The sequence below is a fragment of the Triticum aestivum genome, chromosome 3D (genome assembly GCF_018294505.1).
Source record: "Triticum aestivum cultivar Chinese Spring chromosome 3D, IWGSC CS RefSeq v2.1, whole genome shotgun sequence".
NCBI classification, from domain to species: Eukaryota; Viridiplantae; Streptophyta; class Magnoliopsida; order Poales; family Poaceae; genus Triticum; species Triticum aestivum.
This window is the reverse complement of record NC_057802.1, coordinates 84,918,263-84,930,559: the sequence shown is the minus strand read 5'-3', so window position 1 is coordinate 84,930,559 and position 12,297 is coordinate 84,918,263. Positions and strand designations below refer to the sequence as shown.

The 12,297-nt window shown below is 45.3% G+C and overlaps 2 protein-coding genes across 2 annotated transcripts; both read right to left on the bottom strand.

The window, feature by feature from the left end:
* Window positions 1-940: 940 nt before the first annotated feature.
* LOC123077588 (UDP-glycosyltransferase 73C11-like) lies at window positions 941-2,853 on the bottom strand. The gene has a single exon (XM_044499880.1). It carries the CDS (start codon window positions 2,786-2,788, stop codon window positions 1,214-1,216), a length of 1,575 nt encoding a protein of 524 aa, XP_044355815.1. The 5' UTR covers window positions 2,789-2,853; the 3' UTR covers window positions 941-1,213.
* Window positions 2,854-4,411: 1,558 nt separating this feature from the next.
* On the bottom strand, window positions 4,412-6,437 carry LOC123074204 (F-box protein At4g00755). Its single transcript, XM_044497102.1, has 5 exons — window positions 6,211-6,437; window positions 5,398-5,808; window positions 5,142-5,317; window positions 4,929-5,047; window positions 4,412-4,835 (listed from the first exon to the last, which is right to left on the bottom strand). Exons 1-5 carry the CDS (start codon window positions 6,374-6,376, stop codon window positions 4,643-4,645), a joined length of 1,065 nt encoding a protein of 354 aa, XP_044353037.1. The 5' UTR covers window positions 6,377-6,437; the 3' UTR covers window positions 4,412-4,642.
* Window positions 6,438-12,297: the final 5,860 nt, after the last annotated feature.

The following is a 12,297-nucleotide window of genomic DNA, read 5'->3' as shown; positions in this document are numbered from 1 at the left end:
AAAACAACTATGCTCATTTTGAAAGTGCTCTTCTGATCTTGAGCTCGTGTTCATAAAAATAATTTAGTTAAAAAACAAAAAACAAAATTGATTATTTTACCGCAAACATTGTTGAATGTTTTGCATACGTGCAAACTTCGATGAAGTGGAGCGCACTCCCATTCATCCTAGAGATGGTCCGAAGCCCAGTCAGGGACCGCTCCCCTTTGGCAGCCATGGTGAGTGAGATTAAAAGGCTCCTAAGTGTAGGTAGAGAGCATGCACTATCACATGTCCCTAGAGGGCAAAATGAAGTTAGACATAAGGAATGTTGTTCTAAACGAAAATCTGCTTGTACATAGAACATTCAACAGTGTTTGCAAAAAAAAAAAATCAGATTTTTTTAGAATTTCTTATTCCTTTTTTATTTGTTTTACAGTTCATGAGGATGCATGCGAGCTCATGATAAAAAAACTCCATGCCCCGCTCACGTTCACTTCATGACGTGAGATTAATTAGGCCATCGCATCAGAGAACGGACGTTTGGCTCTCGGCCTCCATAGAGGCCTTTATTTTAAAAAAAATCAAAATTCGTTTTTTTTTGTTTCAAAAAATCTGAAAAAAATGTGCAAGTAAAAAAGGATGTAATGTTTATGTGTGTAAACTTTCAGGATGGAATACGTTGAAAATGCGACCTGTATAAAAAAGACAAATTCATGACCTGAGAGGATGAATAGTATCATATGTTAAAAAGCCTCAGATTTGTCTTTTTTGCACAACCCTCGTTTCAACGTATTTTGTCTGAAAGTTTACACACATGTGTGTTATGCCTCCATTTATATCTGTATTTTTTTTCAGATTTTTTTTGAAATAAAGAAAATATGAAATTTGACAATTTTTAATTTTTTCAAAACCGAGCTCCATGGAGCTCGGCATCCAAAGGCAATATTCGCATCGCATGTCAAAAGCAAGCTAATCAACGGACATCAATGCCCAGATAAAAGATGGAAAATACAGTGCTAGGTTTTTCACACACACACATACACAAAATTCATTGCTAGCTGACATGTGACCCTGAAGCCATTCTACCACGTGAACATTAGTTGCGGCGAGGACAATTTTATTCTATGGGGTTTGCTCATTCATGAACTGAAGAGATAGACATTTCGTTCCAGTGCAATTATATACAGACAACATGATCCAACGTTGAACTTATTCCGGGAAACGGAAGATCCTAAATGCTAACTTGCGCCATTTGCACCGACAGCAGAGCATCCTGTTCGTTCAACTCTCCGAGCTCGGAAGGCAGGGCTGTCGAGCTCCCGTGGCTTCTCTGCTTGGACAGCTCCGTGACATAGCGGATCATGTCCGTCAGCTCGGAGTGCGACGACCCGCCTTCCTCCATGGCCGCCCTCGCCTCCGCGGCGATCTCTTTGGCCCTGACCCTCCTCGCCTCCCCCTCCGCCCCGCCGCCCATCAACTCCGCGATCGCCTTCTCCACGTCGCCGCTCGTCACCTGAACCCCCTCGGCCTCTTTCGGGAGGTACATGGTGGGGATCTTGACGCCGGACCTGACGCCCACGCCGAGCACGTCCACGAGCAGCTGCTCACTGCAGAACTGGTCGGCGATGGTGGGCCACGTCAGAGTCGGCACGCCGTAGGAGACGGCCTCCAGCGTCGCGTTCCAGCCGCAGTGCGTGAGGAAGCCGCCCACCGCCGGGTGCGAGAGGATGGTCACCTGCGGCGCCCACCCGCGGACGAGGAGGCCCCTGTCCTTGACGCGCGCCTCGAACCCCTCCTCGTCGAGCAGCGCCCTCACGGCGGCGTCCGCCTTGGCCTCCTTGATGGCCCACACGAACGCCCGCCCGGACGCCTCGAGGCCGCGCGCGAGCCCGGCGAGCTGCTTCGCCGTCAGCTGCGAGATGCTGCCGAAGCTGACGTACAGCACGGACGCCGGCGGCCGGGCGTCGAGCCACGAGACGATGTGCCCGGCGTCGACGTCGGCGTGGTTGCCGCGGCCGGCCTTGGCGTCGGCGTCGTTGAGCATGCCGCTGGAGGCGCAGGTCGGCCCGACGGCCCACGTCCTCTTGCCGAGGGCCGCCGCGTACGCGTCCACGAAGGCGCCCTCCATGCCGCGGAACGTGTTGAACAGCAGGCCGTCGGCGGTGGCCTCGGCGTCCAGCGCCTCACGGTGCTCCTTCTCCACGCCGGGGTACTGGAAGAACCCCCGGAGCGTGGCCGTGTTGCCGGCGGCGCGCACCGGGAAGTCCGGCACCTCGAACGGCGCCATCACGTCGTCCCCGACGCGGTCGTACACGCCGTGCGCCGACAGGCGGTGCACGGCGAGCTGGAAGTAGGCGGAGGGGCAGTGCATCACCAGCCTGGGGATGCCGAGGCGTTCGCACACCGGCGCCGTCCACGGGTTGCACGCGTCGGCTACGAGGCAGACCGGCCGGCGCGTCAGCGCCCGGAGGTACTCCTCCAGCGGCTCCGCGATCTTCCATATGCCCTGGAAGAATCTGAGGCACATGGCCGGCTCGAGCCCTGTCATCTGGTCGATGGTCTCCACCCCCTCCGGCAGGCCGAGCTGCGCGCAGGGGAAGGGGAGCTCGACGAACTCGACGGCGAGACCGGCCCTCCTGGCGCCGTCGACGGTGGCCCTGTTGCGCGCGGCGTTGACGGGCGTGGTGACCACGGTGACCCTTGGCCCGCGCGCGGCGAGGAGGCGCGCCACGTCCACCATGGGGATGATGTGGCCCGGCGCCACCAGCGGCACCAGCACGAAGTGCAGCTCCTCCCAGATCGCCATCAATGGCAGGCAGCTCGATCCGAATCTAGCGAGTTAGTCAGTGCGAGTGTGTGACCACACACCAACACCCCGGTCAATGGCCGATGTCGAGGCTATATCATGCTGGGTGACGTTCCTGGTGACGTGACGTGGGGAAAACGCAATGAATGGATCAAATTAGGCGGTGGAGATTAGACGTGGGGAAAACGCAATGAACGGAACGTGATACTAGGAAGCAATGCGTGGTAAAAAAAATACGATCGTGGGCACCAAGTAGAGGCTCAGGGCCCGTTCGGAACAGAGGGAGAAAAAACTACAGAATTTGTGGAAGGCATAGGATTGTCGTGGCAAAACTCAGGAATGGAAAACGCAGGACGAAAACGAGAAGACAGTGTTCGGATCAGAGGAGAGAAGACCACAGAAACTGACACAAGGCTCATTAAAAAATTCGAATAGTACGCTGTGTGACTAGCAGAAACAGGGAGATGATTGTTTATTCACAAGCACGCTTCTCTCTTCTTTGCCTCGGGCCTACGCGAAAAAACAGAGCTACACGTAGATGTTTATTTTCCCTTGGAATCTGCACGATACGCCTACCTTTCCTCTGGCTTCCTGTTCACGCTTCCTTTGTTCCAAACGCAGCGAAGGTGAAAAAAACTGCAGGAACTTCATTCCTTTGGTTTTTCCTGCATGCCGAACGGGCCCTCAGCTTGCGGTTGATCCGCTAGGGAAAAAATTCCTATACGCTATAACGCGATCCGAACGGGCCCTCTTCCGGTCGTATGGTTTTGATCAGGAGACCCACTCAGCTGATTGGCACGTGGCAGTGTGAATCTCAATGCATCGAGGTACCTTCTTCTCTGATTCTCTGTCGTGTTTCAGCTTTTAGCATGCTATAACGCGATCTACCGTGCTATTACACCTGTTTATTTAGCGAGACAATTTTCTACACGCTATAACATAGTATGCTATTAGCGGGGCTATAGCGTGCTATTTTTTTTTAATGGACGAGAAGCAGTGCTTGGTAAAAAAAAACGATCGTGTGCACCAATGGAGGATCCACTTGCGATTGATCTGCTAGGCATGGCGACAATGGGGTTATGGATTTTCTAGGTCAGTGCGGCGCCCGCGTCCAAAGCTGCGTGGTGTGCACCGAGAAGTTTTTGGCTAGCTGTCGGCGGGAATGAAGGTGACATGTGCTCCAATCCACCTAGTACTGTAGAAGCCAAGGTGCCTCGTGGTGTTCAAGAACAGACACAGCCTAGGTCGAACCGTCCAAGGCTTCCAAGCACGCTCTGGTTCACCAATTCTCCTGCGGAACCGTCCAAGGCTTATAAGTCTATACTAATCAAGGGTTAACCAATAGCTTTTCTGGAATAAAATTTTAGGTTGGGCTACCAAAATACATGAAGTTTTTGCTCCACAAAGTGGGCTGTCATGGGCATACCTAAATTTTACTCCTCTCTGTCCCATAATATAAGACCTTATTGCATCCAATTTGCGAGGGAGCAGATCGGTTTGCTAACAAATGCAAGTTATATTTTCTATGCAATGCGCATTGCTAGTACCTGAAGTCTCCAGATTCATTCCTTCTTCCAAATAGGTTCAAGATGTTTATATTCATTCATTCGTAGATGGACTCACTTGACCTTAATGATATTAGCACTGATTTTATAAGAAGCGAGTCAATCATGCGTCTCTTTTGTGCTTGTCAGTTACACAAGCAAATGCATTTTCAGTTTCCCACAGGATCACAAAGGACTTGTTTTATTCGAAACCAATAGACACGAGCTCGACGAGATACGCTTCACTTGTATGGAAGCTTCTCCTCTGATTCATCTCTTTTATGTACCCACCGGGCAGCCTGCTCAACACTCATGGTTCAGTCCTCCTATCCCTCGAGCCATACCGAAGTGCCAGATCCTCATCGCAAAGCCAAGTACTTTGTTGTGATCGTCCCCCGAATCTACGATAATCCAGATAGTAACTGAGAACTACATCATTTTTGCTAGGAGCGACCCCAAAATCTTCTGACAGTGGCTTCCCCACTATTTGGATATGAGACACACTGGGACAAAGTGCATAGCCAATATATCAGTGTAATGGAAGAGATGATCATAAGAACTAAATGCAGTGTTTCTACAAGTGCTCGAAAGCTCACCATATGTAGTACAGACCGTCAAACGTGTCCTTGTGGACCCTCCCAAGAAGCTCAATCTTTACCACTCCACCAATACATAGAACTGAGTGTGGTAGCTTAAAAGACTGCATCACATTTTCCTGGAATATCACGCCTCATGTTACTTTCAAACATCTAAATTTTATGTTTATTACACAAACAAGAAACACAGCTAGGAATATGTATTCAACTGACCTGCAACATTGGAAATTCCGGAGATGTGTACGTCCAGACATAGTTGCTATCATCAGTCAGCTCCGCGTCACTTTGAACATATACATGTGTTTCAGACCAGTGGGGTGGTTTTAGATAGCCCAGGCGGAACCGGACGTGTTTTGCTGAATATATCGGATGACCATATCGGAAAAATGCTGCACGGTGAAGAGTATTAACGCAGAAGGCACCTTTTTGCATACAGAAAGAAGGCTGAATCAAGTCTTAGGAGCCAAACCTTTTAATGGCCGTATCCTGATTTCATCAACGAGACACAGCTCTGACTGAAGGCTATATATCAGGCATTCTGGCACAGCAGGATCTTTCTGGCCACCGCTCGACCAATAAGACGGTCTCCACTCCTCATCATGTTCAAGGGTATTTTCTATGGCCTCTTCAGGCAAATGATCAGTGCTGGACGCACCTACGCAGCAACTGATGCAATCCTTGGGGTCATACGGCGAGAGAAGATCATGGCTAAGATGCATATACACTCTGTGATCCCTCCCGAGCTTCTCCAGCCCAGCAAAAGCACTTGACCCAGCATTTCGGTGTGCACTGCTGATGCTGCTCAGCTCAACACGCGTGAAGTTGGAAACCTCCGGGTAAACCCACAGGCACAGGATCTTGCTGAACTGGTTTGCAATAACTGGATAAAAAGATTCATATTCAGCTGGCCTGAACCTTGTGGGTAGTTTGTCACTGAATGAAAAAACGAGCACCAACTAGCATGGCAGCAATAATCCGGTTCAGTGACAGAGCTTATATATCAGCCAGTGAGCATAATGGCAGGTCCAATTCAGACATTCAGTATTCAGTTGGGACGTTGTGAGGATTGGGGTGGGTAGTTATCAGTGATGAACAGAAAAACGAGCACAAGGTAGCATAATAACAGCAACAATTGAGATGGTCCTGTAAGCGGCCTATTTGGGTGACATCGTCGTCAAATCGATTATGGAATTTCCGCATGGAATGGATCTGATTAGCTAAGTAGCTAGACTAGAATCGACATAGATGGATGTAAAGGCAGATCCGGAAAATTTGGGCGCACCGAATCGGCGCCAGGAGCGGGAGACGGCGGTGGCGCGCGCGAGGTCGGCGGGGTCGTCGAGCAGGCTGAAGACGGTGGCGGAGATGTCCGGGCCCAGGCTCTCGAGGAAGTCCAACCCCCGACCCTCCTCCCGCGCCATCGCAGGCGATTCTCTTCTCCTCTCCATAATCCAGACCCGAGCAGAGGAGAAAGTGAAAAGCGACTAGACCCCTACGTCTCGCTTACAGCGAGATGTAGGGCAGCCTCGTCTGAGGACGAGCGCGAGGTGGGCAGGCCCAGACGCTCGCGAGGCAACAGCCCCCTTTTTCTGTTTTCTTTTTCACTTTTTGTTTTCATGTTTTGTTTTATTTTTTAGTTTTGATTATAATTCCAAAAAATATAAATATATATATTACTAAATTATTTTATATAAAATTAAAAAATGTAAATCAAGCATTTTTAAAATGTTAAATGTGAAAAAAAAATCTAATGTATATTTCTAATGTATAAAAAATATACAATGTGTATAAAAGGGTAATCATGTATTTAAAAAATGTTAACCAAGCCTTTCAAAAAGGTGATAATCAAGTGTTTTACAAATATTAATAAAGCATTTGAAATATGTTAAATGTGTATACAAAAAACCATCGGATATTAATGAAAAATATACACAGAAAAATACTATGTGTATGAAAAAAATATTGATCATGTTTTAAAAAAGTGAAATGAGTATAAAAATGTTCCTACTGTGTATTTAACATGTACAACTTAGATTAAATAAAAGTAGATATAACCAATAAATTTTTAAAATTTTTGTTTATGTATTTAATAAATCTTAAACTCGTATATAAAATGTTCCTGATGTATAAAAAATATATATTGGGTGTGAAAAAATGTATACAGCCATTAAAAAAAAGTTCATCGTGTATTAAAAAATGCCGACCATGTATTGAAAAAAAGTCAATCCCATATTTAGAAAATGTTAATTCGAATTATAATATTGTATTTGAAAGATATACTGGAAAAAAAGTAGAAATAAAAAATATAAGTTTCACGAAAGGGTTAATCTTGTATTTTTCAATGTTAAACTTGTATATAGAATAAGTTTCTGATGAACATGATTTTTTTGAATGTGTAGTGAAAAAGGTTGATATGTGTTGAACAAAAATAAAACCAACGAAAAATGACAAAGAAGCAAATAAAAATGTGAAACCCAATAAAAACCAAACAGAAAATAAAGAAAACAAAAGAATCAGAAGAAAATCAATGCGAAAGAATGGAAGCAGAGAAAACTGAGAATAACCAAAGAAAACTAATGAAATTCAAGAAAGAAACAAAGAAAAATGAAGAAAGAAATAAATAAAAGAAAATAAAACACACGAAAACAGAAATAATAAAAGAAAAGAAGAAAGAAATATGTACTTTGCTTTTGTACACCCTTCTAGAAAATTTTATTTCAACGAGGATTAAAGGTGGAGATTAGAAGGTAGTCCATTCAATCTAAAAGAATAATGGAGTCTCTTGTATTCGCGCAAACTTTTAGGGTGCACCAAATTCAATATGTCAGTCTATTCAATATGTTTGATCAGCATTTTAGTATGGCGACAGTCGTTTTAAGTAACTTTAAAATTCGCGCAAACTTTTAGGGTGCACCAAAGAAAAAAATTCAGTGAAAACCGTCAAACAAATGAAAAGAACCGATGAAAAAACAAATAAAGAAAATAAAGAAAACCAATAAAGAAACAAAGAAAACCGGAAAAAAATCATACCAAACCTTGGGAAGAGGTAAATGGGTCGGCCCAATAGCTACAGAGTGGAGAAAAGTTTCAGGCGATATAGTACAAAATCATGCTATTAGCGAGATATAGGGTGGTAATGGCGATTAAAAAGAGGAGGGAAGATTGGTCGAAAGAACGTCCAGGTGCTTCTAACACTAGCGACATGGCAAAATCTTGGACCTCCCTGTGGAATATTATGGTGCCAGCAAAAATTAAAGTTTTTCTATGGAGGTTAGCCAAGAACTCTATACCCACTGAAGATGTGCGCAAGAATAGGAACATGTCGCATAAGGATGAATGTTTTGCTTGCGGTGCTCATGACTCCTGGCGACATAGCCTGCTTGAATGTACCACGGCACGCTGTGTTTGGGCGCTAGTAGATCATGATCTGCTGGAGCATATGATAGAAACAAGGGAATCATCAGCCGAAAGCTAGCTGTTCTCCATGATTGAGGTTCTTGAACATGATGAGTTTATACGGATGGCAGTCACATTATGGGCTATATGGTATGCACGGAGAAAGCGGATTCATGAGTCCATTACTCAGAGCCCTTATGATACACATTCCTTTGTCATGAGATTTATTTCAGAGCTCGATCAGTTAAGCAACAATCCTAAAGCAAATAAACTAACGGGTCAACAAGGCCAGTCACAAAGAAGATGGATTGCGTCAAAGGACGGACATGTCAAAATTAACGTGGATGCTGGAGTGTCAGTTCACCACAACATGGGAGCAACAGGCGCAGTCTGCCGTGATGGGGAAGGATCATATCTTGGGTCTTCCTTGTTGGCAGTACATGGTCTTCAAAACCCGGCCATATTGGAAGCTCTCGCATGTAGGGAAGCGATTGCTCTTGCATAAGATTTGGGGATGCAGAATATTCAAGTGGCTTCGGACTGCCAGTAAAGTATAAGACATATTCACCAAGGTGTAGGAGGAGATGATGGAGGGGTTATTAAAGAGATTTTAGAAAGCCTCAAAACTTTCTCATCGTGTAATTTTTCTTTCGAACCTCAAACTTCCAATGTTGATGCTCATAGGATTACTAGGTTTGGTGTTTCTCTACCTCAAGGGCGGCACCTTTGGCTAGGATCTCCTCATGACACTAGTACAACGAGCTCCTAAACAAACGGTTTAAAACCCCTTTCCGCGACGGCATTTGGAACCGTCTTCAAGTGAGTGTGGGCGGTAGGGGGTCCTTCCCACACGACCCAGAAACCGTCGGGGATATGCCCTCCTGGCACACACGTTCGGCAAAATGAGGTCGCGTGCGACCGGCGAGCGCTCAAATACGGAAATACATACAGTAGAACTAAAAAAATACAATTATACGGCGAAATTGTTTCCGGTCGCAAGTACATCCCACACAGTCAGTCCCCGCTAAACGTTTCCGTTCGTATGTACATCCCACACAGTCGCTCGAAGGAAAACATTTCCGTTTACAGGTACATCACACACAATTTTTCCCGTTAAATCGCTTGCGTTATTGAATATATCACACACGGTCCGTGAAAGAAACTGTGTGGCAAAGGTTGTCCATCATACACAGTTTTCATGTGGTAAACGTTTGCGCAAGGTGGCCTAACGCAAACCGTTTTCAAGAGAAAGTCGTGTGTTATTGTTCATTGATCCAACACGGTTTATTCCTAGAAACTGTGTGCGTTTCCTGAGGTCATCGCTAACAACCGTTTGCAATAGCAAAACCCAATTAGCAGGCTAATTCACTGCTAGCAGGCTAATTATCCGATCATTCATAATTCATTTATTAATCTAATTGATAGTTCATATTAAGCACACAATATATTTCATTTTCATAATTGAAATACATCAGAGTACAACATCATATAGCTTCAGCACTCAGCTACCCCATTACACAACTACACCAGGACCAAGTTTCACATGCAACATCTATAACCTTTCGAAATTAGCATCATAGACGGTACATAGACAGATGTATCTCATCTGGAAAATTGCTGAAGCAGAAGACGAATATTGAGCCTTCATTGATGTTGAAGGTCTTTGTAACTTTAGGCCAGTGCCTGTGGATGATTGACCATCCATCCTTCGTCCTCTTCAGGAACACTTCAATATTGAACCGTGGGTGTTGTATGAATACCTTCCTCGCCTCCTGACCATACAAGTGGTTTGAGAGGTAATCATCAGTGAACTGCTTTGGAAAGGCCTGAAAACAAGGATGTGCATAATTATCTTCTCTATATTGGAAATGAGGCAAAGGAATTAAAAAGGAAAGGTATAATAGTTAGTACCATCCTGTAGCGAACTGATGTCTTCTTCATTGTGCAGACAAAGATCTTGTTGTTTTTTGTCGCTAATTTCTTTATCCTAACAATCTTTCTGAGTTTCTTGACTTGACTGATATTCATGGACAACTCATTTTCCAATATGCAAAAAGGGTCAAACAGTGGGTCAAAACCTCTGACAGCAGGACCTACATGTGCAAGACCAAATTGTTAAAAACCTAAATATTAGAATGGTTCCTGCAATTGCACAATAATGTGCTATTAGACAACGGACCATGCACGTGCTAACCTCGATTGTAAACCTCAGTGCTTCCCATTGTTTCCCTGCAACACATATAAGGTAGTTAGTCATCAGGTTAAGCAAGGGTTCACATGCTATCAGTAAAATATGTTGATGAAAAATAATCACATTGCAGATTCATCAGATTAATTCAAGCCACAGGAAAAACCCATTTACCCAAACCAAGCATGATTAAGAACTAGGAAATATAGCACCTGTATATGTTTCTCATGTATTAAGTGCAGCCAAATTCGATTTATTCCTCACATGCACAACAATACAAAATTCTACACACGACAATTGGACATCGCATTGCAGAATTGAACCAAGCAGTTAACTAAACACCACAATAAATGAACCAGACATTAACTGAGCACCACATTGCACAATATAACATTGAACCAAACAGTTAACTAAACACCACAACAAATGAACCAAACATTAACTGAGCACCACATTGCACAATATAACATACTCCTAATAGAAGATCAGACAGTTAACCAAACAGTTAACTATAGCCAATTGTAGCAATTGTATTTGTTTATCATGTATTTACTATAGCCAAATTCAATTTATTCCTCACATGGTATACAATAACAGAATGCACCCACAATTTTGTAAAGATAAATTCGATTTATTTCTCACATGGAAGACAATACAAAATTGCAGCCTGAAGAATTGAACATCACATTTGCAGAATTGAACCAAACAGTTAACTGAAGATGACAACTAATTAACAAAACAGTTAATAAGTGAGCACCACACTGCACGACATATAGAACATATACACCAGAGCAACATATTGCATGGTAAAATTAGATAGCACAATTCACTAGAATTTGTGAAGGAAAGGCAGGAGCAGCACACGCAACGGGTAAACCGAGCATGTTTAACCGGCGTAGCTAGCAAATGGCAAGGTCACTACAAAAAAAGACACATCCGTGACATTTTGGGCTGAACGAATTTTTTTTTCTGTCATACTTATGACACTTCTATGACGATAATTGTGACAAAACCTGGTATCATCATAGATGTGGTGGGGTCCTACTTCTATGACAAAAAATCATGACAGAAAATGGGTTTTCGTCCTGGGCGGGCCGGAGACGCAGCTGCATGACATTCTTTGGGCCGTCCATGACAGAAAAAACAGTGGTATAAGCGAGGGCGAGGAAAATATCGGGGTGTTCCCAGTTACGGTGGGTGGTCGGGGCCGAGCGATGCACGTTTCTCTCGCACACGCACGCGCGTGGGTGTGATGCGTTGGGCTCTAACTGAACCCGAGCGAGGCGTTGGGCTCTAACTGAACCCGAGCGATTGCACTGCAGGCTACGCGTTACTGAACCCGAGCGATCGATCGATGGCTGTTAACTGAACCCGATCGAGCGATTCCTTCGCTACTGCTGCTAACTGAAGCCGATCGATGCTGCCTCTGGATGAACAGTGAGCGTTGCTGGGGGGGTTTGGATGAACAGTTCCCGGTGGGGTGGATGAACAGTTCCCGGTGGGGGTGGATGAACAGGACCCCGATCGATCGAGCCGGTTGGGGCAGGATGAACAGGACCCCGTGGAGGGCAGGATGAACAGGACCACCCCGTGGAGGGCAGGATGAACAGTAGACGGTGGAGGGCTCGATGAACAGTAGCCCGTGGAGGGGTGATTGAACAGGAGCCCGTGGAGAGGGCTGGTTGAACAGTAGCCGGTGGAGTAGCGCGCGGTGGAGGCTGGATGAACAGGAGCCCGTGGATGAACAGTCGCAGGTGGAGGCTGGAGGAGGTTGACGGTGGATGA